General features: G+C 44.9%; 2 protein-coding genes and 1 pseudogene across 2 annotated transcripts; 1 reads left to right on the top strand and 2 right to left on the bottom strand.

Annotated features, from left to right (window-relative positions):
• Positions 1 to 2,547: 2,547 nt before the first annotated feature.
• On the bottom strand, positions 2,548 to 3,858 carry LOC147017478 (metastasis-associated protein MTA1-like; annotated as a pseudogene).
• A 2,443-nt stretch (positions 3,859 to 6,301) lies between these two features.
• LOC147017477 (putative CENPB DNA-binding domain-containing protein 1) lies at positions 6,302 to 6,721 on the top strand. Its single transcript, XM_085847976.1, has one exon. The coding sequence runs from the start codon at positions 6,302 to 6,304 to the stop codon at positions 6,719 to 6,721; it is 420 nt and encodes a 139-aa protein (XP_085704102.1).
• Positions 6,722 to 12,688: 5,967 nt separating this feature from the next.
• CCN2 (cellular communication network factor 2) lies at positions 12,689 to 16,974 on the bottom strand. Its single transcript, XM_085847171.1, has 5 exons — positions 16,482 to 16,974; positions 15,911 to 16,106; positions 15,513 to 15,764; positions 14,904 to 15,115; positions 12,689 to 13,868 (listed from the first exon to the last, which is right to left on the bottom strand). The coding sequence occupies exons 1-5, from the start codon at positions 16,542 to 16,544 to the stop codon at positions 13,572 to 13,574; spliced, it is 1,020 nt and encodes a 339-aa protein (XP_085703297.1). The 5' UTR covers positions 16,545 to 16,974; the 3' UTR covers positions 12,689 to 13,571.
• Positions 16,975 to 17,326: the final 352 nt, after the last annotated feature.

The following is a 17,326-nucleotide window of genomic DNA, read 5'->3' as shown; positions in this document are numbered from 1 at the left end:
CCTCTATACCCCGAGCATCAGCAACCCCCTCCTGTTTCCCCCCGCGCTGAGATAGTGCGACCAAGGGGGCCCCTTTCCCACCCCCTACCAGACACTGTCCGCGAGGCCCGCGGAGTTGAGGCACCATCGCCGCTCCGCGTCTCATCACCAGACGGGTAGGCCCGACCCGGTCTCGGCCTCAGGCCCGCCTCATCCTTGAGGGTTCTTTTCCTTGGTTTTGGGTATGTGTTGTCGGCGCCGTCTGTGAAGTAAAATTGTATAAGTGTTGCCGTGTGCTCGTGTAATCGGTATTAGATCTGCATTGTCGCATTTGCTTTTTGTGTAAATTGAATTGTGTTTTTCTTTTCTGTGTGCTTTTGGTGGAATTGAATATGTGTGCTTCCCGTGTGCCGCGAATAAATGTGCTTTGTGTCGAACTGTTTCCCGCTTCGCTTCGTCATTTCCTTCATTGAATCCTCATCTTGCTTCACGTAAAGGGTTGGTAGTGGGCTGAATACGCCCGATAATTATTCGAACCGTCGAGGTCGACGATAACACCGCTCGGTTATCCCGATAGTACGGAACGGGTCGCTTAAGTGGCCCGTGTCCGAAGTCGACCTGCGGCGAGGTGCGATCGCCCGGTCTACCCTCCGCGTGGGTACTTAGGTAGGTCGAATTTGGCGAGCAACCCTATCCCACGCGGGGGCTGATTGGCTCGATCGCGGTGAGACCGAAAGGTCCACCCGTGACTGGTTCCCGGTGTTAGTCCGAGAGGGTCACGTCTGGATTGTCCGTCCGGTGGGCGACGTGCCGCGATTCGAGTTACGTGGCTGTCAGCATGCCGGCGGGCGCAAATCCGTAACAATATAATGCTCACGTGTGACAAGAAGATCTCATCAAGTATTGACATTGCAAACAAAGCATTGCGTGCAGACATAGTGCTCAAACATAAAAAAGAAAAGCCAGCATTGTTGGTTGAGGTTTCAGTTCCCAATGACTTTGGACTGAATGCTACAGAAATCAGGAAAATGAATTCGAAATTGACGAAAGCTGAAATTGTACCAGTGATAGTTGGAGCCACAGGAATGATAAAGAAACCCCTTACTGAGAATTTAAAAGTCATTCTCGGGAATATCACTACAAACGAGCTACAAGTGGAGGCCGTCAGAGATTCAGTGAAGATTTTGAAAAGAGCTCTTGGAACGAGGCTACGATAACGAAGTTTCACAGTTTGGTTAATGAATCATGATCCTTTACCAAAAAATAGGAGGTGGAGATTTTGAGTCCTGGGAGGACTTCGTTCCATGTCCTCAAACCCTCAAATGGTGATAACAACCAACGACACACACACACACACACACACACACACACACACACACACACACACACACACACACACACACACACACACACACACACACACACACACACACACACACACACACACACACACACACACACACACACACACACACTTGCAAAACCCCATCTCTGCTGCGTTGGTATGGGCTAATAAACACCAATGACCAGTAAGATTCCAAGGGTAAACAAGAAACAATAACACCATTAACTTATTACAATATCTCACAATTGTCAAGTTGGTGAGCTCGCTTGGTGTGGTGCAAAATCGTTCCACTTGTACATTCAAAATAATATAGTCAAGGCCTTCAACAGGAGTAAAAAAAATCCTGCCTAATGAACAGACATGTGTTTCAAAATGACACATTGTACAAGACTCAAAATGTGAATGCAGTCGATGTGGTTGATCAATTCAATTGATTCTTTTTTTAATGTTTGTGTATGTGCAAGAGAGCTGGAGTAGAGCTGGCTGTGAAAATGAAAATATTCTGGAAAATGTTAAAAAAAAAAAAATTATTTGGCACGAAGGGGAATAAAAAGATTTATCGTTTTGGCACGACTCCCCAGAGCGGCATCAATGACCCTTCACAAGCAGCTCAAGCCTCTTGGGAAAACCCCATCTGCCTGGCTGTAACCAACAATGTCCATCAATGATTGGAAACTATTACAGAAAGCCTATTAAGGGACAACGATCCCTCCGAAGCTGAGACATAGGTCTGTGCAGCCAAACAGAGTGGCCAGAATGTGTGCTGAAAATAATCAAGACTGCACCTTACACAGTTAGGAAGAAGATCTCAACCACATTATGAGATCGAAGATAGAACTCTACACCAAAGCAAAAAGTTGAACAGGTGGAGCCTGCACCAAAATCAGCAGAACGAAGCTGATGATGAATGGAAAGAAGTGATCTGGAGTATAGAAGATAAGGAGACCATTCTCTACTGCAAAGCATATTCTGCGCATGAGGCATGGGGGATGCATGGAAAGGGATAATGTTTCGTTGACCAACTTGGTCCTTGAAATGTGATTTTATAACGAAATGGAGTTGGATAATTTAAGTCCTGGGAGGACTCTGTTCTACCTTCTGAAACCCACAAATGGAGATTACAACCAAATGAAAGACAAAACATGAAGAACACAGGAAGAAAAATGAGAGCTCAGTTCTCATTTACAATGGGCTCGGATTACAACGTTCAATGGCTGGAAGAATCACGGCGTGATGTTCTAATATGGCCGCCTTGCCGAGCGCATCATTTCCTGGGACAAAAGAAGCTTTCCGCACACGTCTGCTTTTGCCGTTGGCAACAAAGTACACCTCATCAGGAGCATTGATGCAATTCAGGCATCTCCTTTTGGCCACGGATGGTGGGGCTCTCTTTGCTACAAATCATGCACTGCCCACAAACGGTCTGCCATTCACCAGGAACAGCCACCGACCTACCACCACAGACTTGGCTGTGATTGTTAGACCCATCAGTGCCATTCTGTTGGTCATAGCACCACTTTCCAAGGTTGGATGGTGAGCTATAGTTCAGCATGTAGGACACCTTGGTAGGGGTGATGTTAATAACAGCACGAGCATCAAGTCCAGGCAAAAGGTGCTTCGGGCTCGGGCATGGATTTGTCTACAGGTACTTCATGACTTCTTTCAAAGGCTTCTGCATTACAGGCTTGACCTCCATTGAGTTATTGGAGACTTCAACCAGTCGACTGCACATTGAGCTTTAATGGCGGTAGCATTGATGGGAATGAAGGGATGGTGAGCAGCCTGGCATCTGTGAGATAGATTGTGACAGAGACTCCATACAATGTGCGTTAGCTTTGGGTTGTGCAGATAAAAGGCATGCCGGGTCTTGGCAAAAATGTGAGTCACCTTGGTTCTGCACGGTGAGCCTTATGGACAGCCTGGCAGTGTCGGTACAGGTGACCCTGTGTGAGGTACTTCTTTCCACAGCTGTTGACTGTATGTTTCTATGTACAGTATGCATGGGTAGCATAGGGTTGGCACGTCCAGGCACAAGCCTGTGTCCATCCAGATGGATTGAGAGCCGGAGCCTGACGTACTTCTTTCAGTAAGTCCAGCAAGAAGTGCAGAGATGGCGCTGCATGGCGGTGGGCCCCAGGAATACCACTATGCAAACTGTGTCGCAAAGCAGCTCTCGCAGGTATGACACATGCCGAACACCTGACCAACACCAAGACTTCCGGCACCATTGGCCACACCAGGCTTTGCAAAGATCTGGTTTGGATTCGATTTGTTGTCGTTGAGAATGTACCCTTGTTCCAATTGCTCTCAGCTTCGGTTGCTTTGAGTCCTTTCTGCTAAACATAGTGGTCCGTCTGAGTCCACACGTCATTTTCCACATACATGCAAACAATATTTACATGATACTTGTAAGAGACTTCCAGGAAGGAGAAGCTGCTTGCTATCTCAGTGTGGTTGTGGTCTTGTTCAGCAGCTCCAACACCGTAAACAAATTCACCTTCCCAGTTATTCCTGTGCCACGTACGAATGGCCATCCTCAGCTCCCAAAAGATAATCCATTATTTTGTAGGAAGACAACTTTTGGGATAATCCTAGTTTATTTAATCAAGAATCTACAAGTTTTCTTGATCAGCTCTAACCCTCCAAAAAAAACACTAAAACTTGTCCTTTTCCCAATTACGATTGCAAAATGCACTAATAGGCCATCAGCCATGCCTCAAAATCAAGTTTTGTTTCACTGGGGGGGGGGGGGTAGACAAAACCTTGATAATATGATCGTATATATCCAAATACATACGTATCAAAAGGTTCTCCACTCAAATAGCTGCAGTTATTGTCTATTTTCATCTTGAAAATCGATGCATTCCCTGCACTCTCTCATTTGAATTTTCTCCACTCAGATCACGTGACGCCTCGACAGCCAATAGATCGGCTGACATCGTATGCAAATTACGTCAGACTGTCATGTGACCAGCTAAGTTGTCCAAGATGGCAGCTTCCTCACCATGGCTGGGGGGAAATCACCGGCAGCTGATCGGCGATTTTTGATGAATATGGCCAGTGAGGACGCTCCCCCATGTATTATTCACCAGGACAATGGAGCGAACGAAGAAGTCAAACGTTTTACGTCTGTAAAATGGGATAAATGGAGAGAAAGTGTCAACAAATGGCTCGTCTTAGATGGTCACGAACGACATTTCGCCGAGAGTGCGGCACAGAAGGATGACAGGCTGAGTCAACCCCCTGGTGTATTAATTCAGCGGCTGATGGGGCTTGAACTCAGGATCCTAGGATCCCAAGTCGCCACCCTAACCACGACTCAGGACCCTAGGATTCCAAGTCACCACCCTAACCACTACTCAGGACCCTAGGATCCCAAGTCGCCACCGTAACCACTACTCAGGATCCTAGGATCCCAAATCGCCACCCTAACCACTACTCAGGACTCTAGGATCCCAAGTCGCCACCCTAACCACTACTCAGGACTCTAGGATCCCAAGTCGCCACCCTAACCACTACTCAGGACCCTAGGATCCCAAGTCGCCACCCTAACCACTACTCAGGACCCTAGGATCCCAAGTCACCACCCTAACCACTACTCAGGACCCTAGGATCCCAAGTCGCCACCCTAACCACTAAGCCAATACCAGGCTGCGCACTCAGGCTGTCATCCTTCCGAGGTCGGCAAAATGAGTACCAGTTCCAGTGTGTGTACTGGGAGAGGGGCACTACATCAGCGACACAGTCGCGCTTCAAGAAACGATAGCTACCCCGGCAGCTAAGCTGCCATACGACCACCACCACCACCACGACAACGAAATTGTGAATTAAAAATAAGCTGTTTTCATTGCCTTTCTTATACATAGATTTTATTGCGTTGTTTCCATAATTGTAAATATAGTCTGAGTTGGTTAAAAAGATATACCAGGATGTCTATTTGGATCAACTACAGTATATCGAAGAAGGATTTCATAAAAATGTGGCAAAAACTATAACTGTATGAGAAATACTGATTTCAATTAATAACAATATTAAAATAAAATCATTCATAATGAAAATCAAAATTCATTGCAAACTCTTTAAAGGCTGTCACGTGGTCAATGGTTTTTCCCTAATTAGTTTTCAATATGAATTAAATTACTATTTTTTGTAAATAAACAACATAAATAAATGTTTTGAGGGGGGTAATCTGAAATCGTAGGGGGTAGGATGAAATCGATTTCAGATTACCAGGAGGTAACTTGTAATATAAGGGGGGTAGCTTGAAATCTTTACACCGGCACTCGGGGTACACTCGGCCCATGATCGAAGTTGGTCCTCCCGCGCCGGCACTCTCGGCTAAACGTCGTTCGTGACCATCTAAGACGAGCCATTTGTTGACACTTTCTCTCCATTTATCCCATCTTACAGACGTAAAACGTTTGACTTCTTCGTTCGCTCCATTGTCCTGGTGAATAATACACGGGGGAGCGTCCTCACTGGCCATATTCATCAAAAATCGCCGATCAGCTGCCGGTGATTTCCTCCCTGCAGCAAGCTGCCATCGTGGACAACTTAGCTGGTCACATGACAGTCTGACGTAATTCGCATACGATGTCAGCCGATCTATTGGCTGTTGAGGCGTCACGTGGCCCAAACGTGATCCGAGTGGAGAAAATTCAAATGAGAGAACGCGGGGAATGCATCGATTTTCAAGATGAAAATGCAGTAATACGTTGACATACGAATGCACTAACTTACGAGTATTCCGAGTTACGAGCCGTTGCTCGGACGATTTTTTAGCTTTTTGTTACGAGTCTAGATCCGAGTTACGAGTGGAGCGAGCTCCGCCTTTTCACGCATCTCCGCCACTCACTAGTTCAGTTCTCTTGGTTATCTCGTTGAGTAGGGTCGTACGGTAGTAATCTGCGTTGTGTTTAGCTCTTGTTTTTTCATTGCTGCAGTTATTTTGCCAAATTTCTTTGTTGTAACTCAACCATGAGTCCTAAAAAAGTAACTGCAAAAGACAGTGCTAAGAAGAAACGAATGATGTCGCTTGAAATGAAACGTGAAATCATTGCCAAACATGAAAGTGGAGTGCGTGTTGTCGAGTTGGCGAGGGAGTTTGAGCGTAGTACTTCAACGATATGTACTATTCTCAAGCAGAAGGATTCGTTGAAGGCTATAACGCCAGCCAAGGGCGTTACGGTTATTTCGAAGCTGCGGACCTCTGTTCATGAAAAGATGGAGAAGCTGCTTTTGGTGTGGGTGAGGGAGAAGGAGCTCGCAGGAGATACCGTGACGGAGGCTATCGTTTGCGAGAAGGCACGAGTCGTTTACGGTGACTTGTTGAAGCAGACACCAGGCACTTCAACGGACGTGGCATCACAAGAGTCGTTTAAAGCCAGTCGGGGCTGATTCGACAACTTTAAGAAGAGGTCTGGCATTCACTCCGTCGTGAGGCATGGTGATGCAGCGAGCTCTGATACGAAGGCAGCGGAAGATTACCTGAAAACTTTTACTGAATTGATTGAGGCCGAAGGATATGTCCCCCAGCAAGTCTTCAACTGTGACGAGACAGGGTTATTTTGGAAGAAGATGCCAAAGAGGACTTGTATAACAGCAGAGGAGAAAAAGATGCCAAGCCACAAACCCATGAAAGATAGGTTAACCCTCACATTGTGCGCTAATGCCAGTGGTGACTGCAAGATTAAGCCACTGCTCGTATACCATTCGGAAAATCCCTGAGCATTTAAGTCCCACAAAATTTTCAAAGAAAAACTGCAGGTTACGTGGAGGGCAAACCCGAAGGCGTGGGTCACGAGACAGTTCTTCGTTGATTGGGTAAGCCTGGTCTTTGGTCCTTCCGTTAAAAAGTACCTCCTTGAAAATAACTTACCCCTGCAAGCCCTTCTAGTCCTTGACAATGCTCCTGCTCACCCACCGAACCTCGAAGACGACATCCTCGAAGAGTTATCTTTTATTAATGTTCTCGACCTTCCACCTAACACCACCCCTCTCCTCCAGCCCACAGACCAGCAGGTGATTGCTAATTTCAAGAAGCTCTTCACGAAGCACATTTTCCGCCGCTGCTTTGATGTAACGGAGAACACAAACCTAACCCTTCGAAAGTTCTGGAAGGAGTATTATAACATCGTGATATGCCTCAGATTTATCGATAGGGCTTGGCAGGATGTTACAAGGAGGACCTTGAACTCTGCATGGAAGAAGCTGTGGCCTGAGGCTGTGTCCGAAAGGGACTTCGAAGGCTTCGAACATGAAGCGGAAGTGATAGAGGAGATTGTGAGCCTCGGAAAGTCCATGGGCCTGGAGGTGGATGAAGGAGATGTAAACGAGCTCGTCGAGGAGCACTCCGAGGAACTGTCTACGGAGCAGTTAAAGGAGCTACAGGAGATGCAGCATACAGAGGTTTTGGAGGAAATTGCGGGTAGTGCGGTGGAGACAGAGGAGGAGGAGGTTATCTCTACAAAGGAGATGTTGGGAATGTGGGAGAAAATTTCAGAATTTATAGAAAAGAAGCATCCAGGAAAAGTGGCAACTGGTCGTGCGTTGGCGTTGTGTAATGACACTTGCCTAACGCATTTCAGAAAAATTCTGAAGGGAAGGAAGAAACAGACCACCATGGATAGGTTTTTATTGAAACGCCCTGCAGATCAGTCAAAAAAGCAAAATAAAAATCAATGAAAAAGATGTAAACGTAGCATTTATGTAAACGTCTCAAACACTGACGGGTTCCTCCTGTGAAGCCCATTTTTATATACCAATTCCGATACACGCTGCCAAAATGCCATTATACGGGAGCTGTAAGTTGGAAACATGTTCAGTAAGTTCTCTGGTCGTCCGGAAGACGTCAATCAAATATGTCTACATATGTCAATGTGCGTTGGAGAACGTTACACATAGGTTCAAAGCACGTTACTCATAGGTTAGAAATAAGTTTCGGGTACGCTAAACATTACCTCGACGTGTTTCGACTTATGAGTAACTTACAAGTAACGTGTGTCGACGTGTGTCAACGATCGCATAACGTGCCTACAACTTATGGCCAGCATATGCGGAATGTGTGAGTCATACGCTGGCATATGTCGAAAAATTTCAAGCATGTTAAAATTTGTCGACGTGCTCGGCGTACTATGACGTATGCCAGCGTGCTTCAGCGTGCTCTTAACGTATACAAAACATACCCATACCGTATTCGATGTGTGCCAGCGTATTCGGCAAATTTTTCATACGTCGGCATACGCTGGCTAAAACGTCAAGGTATGACGGTGATGTTGACACTTCGATGTCTAGTGTGGTTATGATTTGAATCGTCGAGCGGCAGCCTTTTAATTGGCTATGCCACGTGATCGTCGGCGATACGCTGCCGCGCGCTATGCATACGTTAGACTATCATTGGGCATACGTTGTGAACGCCGACAACAAGCGAAGCATTCGTTGGTATAAGTTATCTATAAGTTAGGCCTAAGTCACATTTGCCACGGCGGCCGTGGGGTCTCCAAAATCTATGGCCATGAGCAATTATACGGCGGCTGCAGTATTTCCACGGTCACACAATGTAGCATTCACATGTTTTTATTTTTTGGGGAGCCGCACGGCGTATTTATAAATTGTGGAGACCGAAAACGTGGGGGTGCCGTACGGTCTTTGATTTGATGTCGCACGGTGAACTTAGTGCGTCCCTGTGGCGACCATAGAATTTTCAAGGCAGACGCAAGGTAGCCTCAAGGTGCCCACAAGGCGACCGCAGGGAAGGCGAACGTGCGGCCAGACGGACAGTAACGAGTGGGTATATATATATATATATATATATATATATATATATATATATATATATATATATATATATATATATATATATACACCAGTTCTTTTTTTACTGAAATAAAAATATAACAGTTTGGAATATACCAGTACGTGGTGCCCCCAGAATCCGAATTGAATTCGTTCCAGGAGGCTGTTCGGATTGCAAAAAGTTTGATTCCCAAACTATTTCCCCAATAAGAAATAATGGAGTGAATTAATCTGTTCCTGGACCCCAAGAAATCCCACTTTCAAGACACTTTCAACTGAAATTCCCCATGTTTAAGGTAAAATAAGATGAGTAAATGACCTTCGGTGGCGGTGTATGGTATGTAAACTGGTACAATCACCACATCCAAAGGTCCACACAGGCTCGAGCTCCGGCCTGGGTTCCGATCGCTCGCGCACTCTGCCAGCGCTGCCCCCAGGGCAGCTCATCAAACATGATGCCCCCAGAACCACAATCACTTTCATCAAACGCATCGGGCTGAGGTAATCATGGATATTCCAAATTACAACCGGTTTTCTGTGAAATTAAATCCTTGCCCGACAGTCCGTCACACCACGTGATCGGATTGCTTTTTTGTTATTAATTAAAACACAAGATGAGTAAAAAAACAAAATAAAAAACCACAAATCAAGGTGAAAACACGAGGTAAAGTAGCGATCGACACACGAGAGATGCTTTCACAAGGACTTCCACCGACGAACTGAATGAACAAAGCGCGAAGATGCGGCTCAAACAGGTGGGGGAGACGCGTGAACAAACATGAATGCTTCGTTGTGTTCGGTTTTTTTAAAATGTATTCGGTTTTTAGGGCAAAATTCATTTTTCATTGATAAGAGACTACGGCAGCCGCATGAATTACGCAAGCCCACCATACGCCCTACGTACGGTCGACGTGGAACACAACTACGGCATGTCGAATTGCTACAGCCAACGTAGAAATGAAAAAAGTTATAACTCCGCGTTATAATTCCATGTCGACCCCTATGGCCTGTAAAAGATAGCCAAACGGCGTAGGGCCACCCTGAGGCCACCGCAGAAACTATGCGGCTGCCGCACGTTTCTGTCAATTCAGAGGGCGTACGGCCGCCGTATCCTCGCCGTAGAGCAAATGTGACTTAGGCCTTATCGAAACGTTCTGTGTGCGTTACTAATACGTTATGGATACGTCCAACTCGTTATGAATACGCCAAAAACTTAAAAAAAACATCAATAGTTCAGCGTACGTCAGTGTTTTACATACACTTTGATACATTGCCATACACTGGCTAAAACGTCAAGGTGTGACAGCCCCTTAAGATGCGTCGCCAGGTTTCACATCATTGCGGTTGTGGATAACGCTTTGCTCTATTTCAAACCCACAAGGTAGCAGCATTCGCCTTTATGTGGGACTCCGTTCCACTTCAACGAGTCGGATTCTTTATTATTATTATATACGAATAACTTCCTGACACTGAAGAATCCGGTGATCGGCTTTTGTTGTCATTGTTGTTCCGCTATTGACTCCCAGAAATAGTTACCTCGTCCACCGACGATGGACGGAGGCTATGTTTTCACCCCTGTCTGTGTGTTTGGCTGTCTGTGAGCAGGATATCTCAAAAGGTTGTGGATGGAATCGGATGAAATTTGGTGGGCATGTTGGGTGTGTGACAAGGATGAATGAATTGATTCGATTTTGCTGAAGATCCGGATCCGGCTGCTCTAATTTTTGAAGTGATTCTTCACTATTGAGAGATAGGGCCAAAAACGGTACATAACAGGATATCTCAAGTTATGGACTGATTCGGATGAAACTAGATGGATGAGTTGGTAGGTGAGAAGAACAAGCTGATTCGATTTTGGTTGAGGTCCAGATACAGATCCAGCTTATCAGTGGGATACAAAACCTAAACTGTTCAGCCTGGCACAGGTTTGCACTCTACCGAGTGCCGTTCTGGCTTATTGTGTAAATCCAATACGGCAGTTAGCAATGTTAAGTCGTGTACTTTTTGTCAGAAGAAGAAAAATGACTCCATTGGAAAGTGTATTATTTTATTTTTAATGCCACTCATGCCATTACTGTCACGTGATGTTACCTATATTGTGTGATAACACCATTAGCAGTTCTGATCAGACAATACTCATATATTCATCACCATCGTCTGTCTGCAGTCGCCTGCAGGACTAAGGGCTCCCTCAATTTTCGTACTCGCCACACTTGCCAAGCGTGGGTTGGTGAGCGTATCCCATATTAGCCGAAGCCAATTTTCATGGCATTTTCGCTTTTTTTGAGTCGGATGTTTACTGGTTGAAACATGGTGTTTTTGGAAACCTACAAATGTTTTGGATTTATTATTATTATTTTTTTTTTGAAAGAGACCAGTATTATACAATGTCTCAGGCAAGGAAGCAAATGTCCATGCTTCAAGATATTTTCCACAGTGATGTATCTTGACACCATCTCACACTTCACCCTTCTCTTTTTGCTCCTATCTCACTCCCATATCTTCCTTTCCTCTATTTAGCCTTCCTATTGGTGGAAAATGTTTAGAACTATGAAAATGTCTCTGATGGGGGTGATGACCCCTTGCATTCAAGACTTACAAGGAAATACAAGTAATTTGGATACAGGAGGAAGCCATTTGGCCCCTCATGCCTACTTTATCAACATCACATTAATTTATCTGTCATTTTATTTCCTTAATTTTACTGGAAGTTGAGGAGTGGGATGGCTTTTTGTATTTCTAAAATGTTTTCGGAACGGAGGTGGTGAAGAGGTAAACAATGAACAAACCCAACAGCACATTCACTTTTGTTTTTTAAACACAGTCTTAGACTCAGAGAGGAGCTGTTACACACACACACCAATTTTATTTTAGACAAACACAGCCATTGAGTTTGAGCAAAGTGACATCACTTCCCAGAGCACTTTGGGTATGATGACATCTTTATGACGTCACTTTTCTCTCCACACTCAACGTGGCAATGAAGAAGTTTCCTCCCAATGGATGCCAAGTGATGGGGTTTGTCCGTCTAGCCTTTGAATGCTGATCGTCAAGCAAGGAAGCAGCACATGCCATTTTTAATGTCTTCGGTACGACGCGGCCAGGATCGGAATCGAACTGCCAAGCTCCCAGACTTGTCGTGGACGTTCTAACCACAATGCCACCAAGTATGGTTATTCACTTTTTGACGAGACCCACTCACAAACATGGTTATTACCCATTTATATAATCACCCATCGACACACAAGCTACCTACCAGTCCTGCCAATGTCCACGTACTTGTCTGTCCCCAATGCTATGCTCTGTCAATGTACTTACGGAAATCTAATCCCACAAGTGGTATGTCTTCTGTAGGGGGTAAGCTCAATACTGAAGATCTATCCAGTGGCTTCGTAAGTCTTTCATCCAATTTTTTAATCATCTTCTCTTTAGAGTAAGAGACACCACAATAGACATAGTATGAGATTTTATATATATATATATATATATATATATATATATATATATAATTTTTATTGAGAAAAAGGTATTCTATAAGACAGTTAAAAGAAATAAATAAAACAGCAAAAGTTAGAAATATAAAATATTTTATTGAAAACTGCACAAACGCATCTGTTGATCATATTTGAATATTCATGTTGAAATAATATTAATCATAAGAGATACTCCAGGAAAATGTTTTGGAGCACAAGGTTAATTAAATTAAACCAAACTATGTACAATTTACACGCACAAAAAAGGTTTGATTGCAGGGAGAAATCAAACAAATGTACAACTATATCAGTCTCCAGTTATAAAAAGGTGTCAAAAAAAATAAACTGGTAAACAATGACCCCTCACACTGGTGGTGCTCTATCCATCTCCACCAAGATATCACATCACATGGCCATGTCGGCAAGCATGCAGTGAAGGAGTTTGCAAAGAAAAATTAAATCGCACAAAAATATATAACTTCAAACAGAAAGGCAGTCCAACAGTGATAGTATTAAGAACATTCTCATTAATATTTCTCCCAAACAGGACAACACACAAAACTACACAACTAAATGAGAATGTTATGCATCTTGGATAAATGCATCAGCACGAAAAACACAGGAAGAAAGTTTGTATGACGACCAAAGAAAAATACCTACTCATAATAGTGATCCTGAATAACAAGCTACAAATACGAAAGACAAAGAATTGCATTAAAGTGAGGAAAGGAAACAAACAAACAAACAAAAACATTCATTTTTGCAAAAATTGGACATTCAGTAATTGAGTTAGAACAAACCCTTAACAGGCAGCAGGTGTACTTTTTACATCTTTAGGAACTAAAAAGAATGAAAATATTAATATAGTGCAACTTGTACAAAATTAAAATGTATACAAATACATATACATATATACACACACACACACGCACGCACGCACGCGCAACATATTCCAGAGGCTCGGCTGTGATGCGGCTAAGCTAAGCCATATCGTTGAGCATATTGCGTCCGTAAGCCTGGCTGAACAGAGAGTTGTCCTCTGGGCAGTGGCGATGGCAGACGCAAGACTTTATCATCATCACAGCCTTGGTGACGCGCTCACCATTGGGGCACTTGAAGGCGACGGGCATTGTTCGCGTGTGATAGGGAGTGCAGCATCGCCCATCCGTACAGGAGCCACAGTACTTGGGGCGAAAAGTGCGCTTGCTGATGCAACCCGAATAACGAAGATGAATGCGCTCTTCACTGCGTCGGGTCCTCAAGCACTTCTTGCCCATCTGTGGAGGAGTCAGGAGGGAGAAGAAGCGAAGATTGGTGAACATCACTTGGAGACTTTGAAATGCATGTGATGTGAAACAAACTTCTGATTTTGATGTGCCGCACTCCTTACAGAGCATTGGTGCTGCTGTTGCAGTTTATTGGCAAGGGTTATACCGGGTGGTTTGCCATTGCCTTCCCAGCATTGTTTCTCTGTGCTCTATCCCTTCAAATGCTGAGTGTTCAGCAAGTAAAGGAAGCAGCACGTACCAAGTTAATGAGCTCGTTTCCACCCACACATTCATTTTTTAACTCTTTGGTATGACTCGCCCGGGGTTCGAACCACCGATCTCCCAGACTCAGAGCTGACACTCAAACTATTATGCCACTGAGTCTGGTCAACATGAAAGATACTTTTTGTAAATGGCTCATTAACATAATGGAAACATCATCGGTGATGTCATATTGGATTAACCAATCAGTAGCAAGATGAACCAGACTAGAGGAGAAAAGATCAATCAAATTACATTAATCAATCTAAAAAGACATCTCTTGTGTTTTTTGTAAAAGCTGTATTGCAACAGAAGTTTGTCTGTCATCATTTTTCTCAGAGATGGCCAAATGGATCTTCGGCAAATTTTCAGAGGTTCACCAGTGAGAGCCGGGGAGTGTTTTAGGCAAATAAATAAATAAATATATATATTTTTTTACCAAAACAAGGGATGATATTTTTAATTTTAATTTTCCAAACATCACTCTATAGGGTCTAAGCCTTTTTAACTGTGTGAAAGGTAATATTAAATGATCCCCAACTCATTCCTCTGTGGGTGTGGGGAAGTGTTTTAGCCCCCCCCCCCACAAAAAATTTGACTTCTTCAAAATGCCAACAGGATTAGAACAGCATGGGGCAATGCTGTGTGTACCCTTGCTAGTTCTTGATAAATACCAAAACTAAAACAGGGGAAAGAAATTCATATACCATGTTATTTTCATGGCACATTCCCATGGATGTTGCAGACATGAAGTTTGGGATCACAGGAGACAAACTGCCTTACCTTGATGGAATTGTGGAGCTGTTGACCACAGGGTCGCACAGTGCATAGGCGAGCCTGCTGTTCGAGTCGGCACTCCTCGTTATCATTAGAGACACGTGTGGATACACCCATGCCACATGTTGCAGAGCAGGCACTCCAATCAGTCGTCTGCACAATGCAGTTACCACGGAGTTGTTGAGGTCTCGGGCCATATGTCATCTCCTGGCGGAAGGCTGGAAGGAGGGATGGAGAAAGGGGAAAGGAGGAACGATGGTGAGGATTAGATTACATTTTTTGACAAAAATTCCACTATTGCTCCGAATCGCATCGTCAAAAATGAACATCCACTCGTGCAAAAGTACGGCTCACCTATTCACAGCAATTTATCAAATGCACACCTTGATTAGAAAATTGGCAGAAATCTGCACATATCTTGAAGAAACCTCTATGCAATACTGTATCCCAAATTCTTGGGTCACTTCTACTTGATGACCAACTAAAATGTTACATCACAATTTTACGACAATCATTCTCGGTTGTGATGCATGTTGAAGAGCATTTCCAAGATCTTCAAAATAAGATGTCTGAAAAACTGTCGATAACCTCAATAGAGGGCACGCACATCCTTACCCGCCAAAGCATGTCCACCCAGTGCAGTTTCTTTCCGATCTTCGCACTGCCATTCCTCACAGCACTTCCCAGGCACCTTGACGCGTTTCGGGAAGGGGCATGCTCTACTGGGCAACCGCACGTCCTCCGAGCACAGTAACTGGCAGCCCACGGTGCCATCCAAGCAGGTGCACTGGTATTTGCAGTTGGGCTGGAAGCTTTCACCGGATCGGTACATCACATCTCCTATGTAGCAAGATGCGCCACCTTGTGCTGTTGAAGAAATGCACAACAATGGAAGTGTGGGTGATGTGCAAAATATTAATTCTGTAACTATTTATGCAACCATACTTTTACAGTCAGAACAACTTGAAGGTGTGACCAGTGCACCGACTGTACGTGCTTGAAAGACCAATTACCTTCGCATAGGCCGCTATCTCCACAGCGCAGGTTCTTGTGCAGGTCGCAGGGTTGGCGCGCGGAGCACAGATCTCCCAGCTGTCCCGCACACACCTGGCAGCACATACATGCATCCGGCACGAGGCTCACGCCAGGCGGGCACCGTGGGGTCTCCACCAGGCAGCTGCATTCTGGAGGGCAGTTCACATCCAGAGCCTGCAAACACGGTCATATTGAATCATGACGTCAATGGGCATAGTAAAGCACAGGTTGTGACGACGATGGACTTTCAACAACTTCCATAGTGCGACCCCTGATGTGCCGTACTCGGTGTTACGGAGCCCAAGCAGTTTAGTGGCCAGGGGTCAGGCTGGGTGGTTTGCCATCACTCTCCCAGCAGTAGTTAGGGCGGGAATTTGTAATTTGTCCATGGTGCCGGCGATAACTCGCCTCCTCTTAGAGAAGGACACCGTGGGATCTTTAATATCCACCAACTAACTAAGAGAAGGCACAAGTCTGGGAGAAGGAAATGTGTGTACGTGTGCGGAGGTGGGACGGCAAACCGTTTTACAGAGCGAGTGGGAAACTCACCCGGTTCGAGAAAGCGACGCAAACCATCGTGAGCACACACACCACCTGCAGGACACGCATCATGTGAAGGATATCTGCACGAAGGAGAAAGATAGACGAGCGAGGAACACCGACCGAGACGATGAGAGACGTCGAAAGAGCTCAACCCCCTCCTTCCTCGAGTCCAGTTCCTTCAGCCCTTTCTGGTATCCCACCTGACTCTCACTCCGACGCTCCTGCCTTTTATCTACCCAGTCCGCCTACGTCACAAACAGCAATGCGCCGCGTTTGGGCAACAATGCACGGCTTCCCTCCGGGAGATTGAGAGACAACTCCCGACCGCCCTCCACATACCACCGCTACCAAGCAACTCCCACCTCACAATCATCCTTTGCCTCCCACACATTCCGTCTCCACCGGAATTCCTCACCGTGTTGATTCTAAGCAAGCAAACGTGAAACGCAACGTGGCCGACTCGGGTCTGGACACGGCGCCGAGGTCCAGCCGGGCTGACCGATGGCACATACAGGGCCGGATTTAGACATGTGGTGGCCCCTGGGTAGCCTTCAGTAGTGGAGGCCCACCCTACTTTAGAATACTAAAAAGGTGACAAGACAAATTTACAGTCATCCATAAAGTATATTTTTAAAGAACAAAGAATCTGAACTTCTATATAAAATAGAGAATGAGATAAGATGAATATCTGAAATCTGTTATAGATGAATATCTTATAGCTGTTATAGATGAATATCTTGTAGCTGTTATAGATGAATATCTTATATCTGTTATATATGAATATCTTGTATCTGTTCCACTAACTACCAACTACCATTCAGGCACTCACAAATACATTTTTCCTTACAATT

Source organism: Eptatretus burgeri, chromosome 11 (genome assembly GCF_056783735.1).
Source record: "Eptatretus burgeri isolate ZD-2024b chromosome 11, Ebu_testis_v1, whole genome shotgun sequence".
Classification (NCBI taxonomy): Eukaryota; Metazoa; Chordata; class Myxini; order Myxiniformes; family Myxinidae; genus Eptatretus; species Eptatretus burgeri.
The sequence above is the reverse complement of the archived record's forward strand: the minus strand, read 5'-3'. Positions and strand labels throughout refer to the sequence as shown.

Excerpts from the sequence above, each read along its gene's own strand:
- LOC147017477 (XM_085847976.1), top strand. The coding sequence starts at position 6,302 with ATGAGTCCTAAAAAAGTAACTGCAAAAGACAGTGCTAAGAAGAAACGA.
- CCN2 (XM_085847171.1), bottom strand. The coding sequence starts at position 16,544 with ATGATGCGTGTCCTGCAGGTGGTGTGTGTGCTCACGATGGTTTGCGTC. Across the intron at positions 16,107-16,481 it reads GCGTCGCTTTCTCGAACCGG|GCTCTGGATGTGAACTGCCC; the intron begins GTGAGTTTCCCA and ends CCGTGTTTGCAG. Across the intron at positions 15,116-15,512 it reads GGGTGGACATGCTTTGGCGG|CCTTCCGCCAGGAGATGACA; the intron begins GTAAGGATGTGC and ends CCCTCCTTCCAG.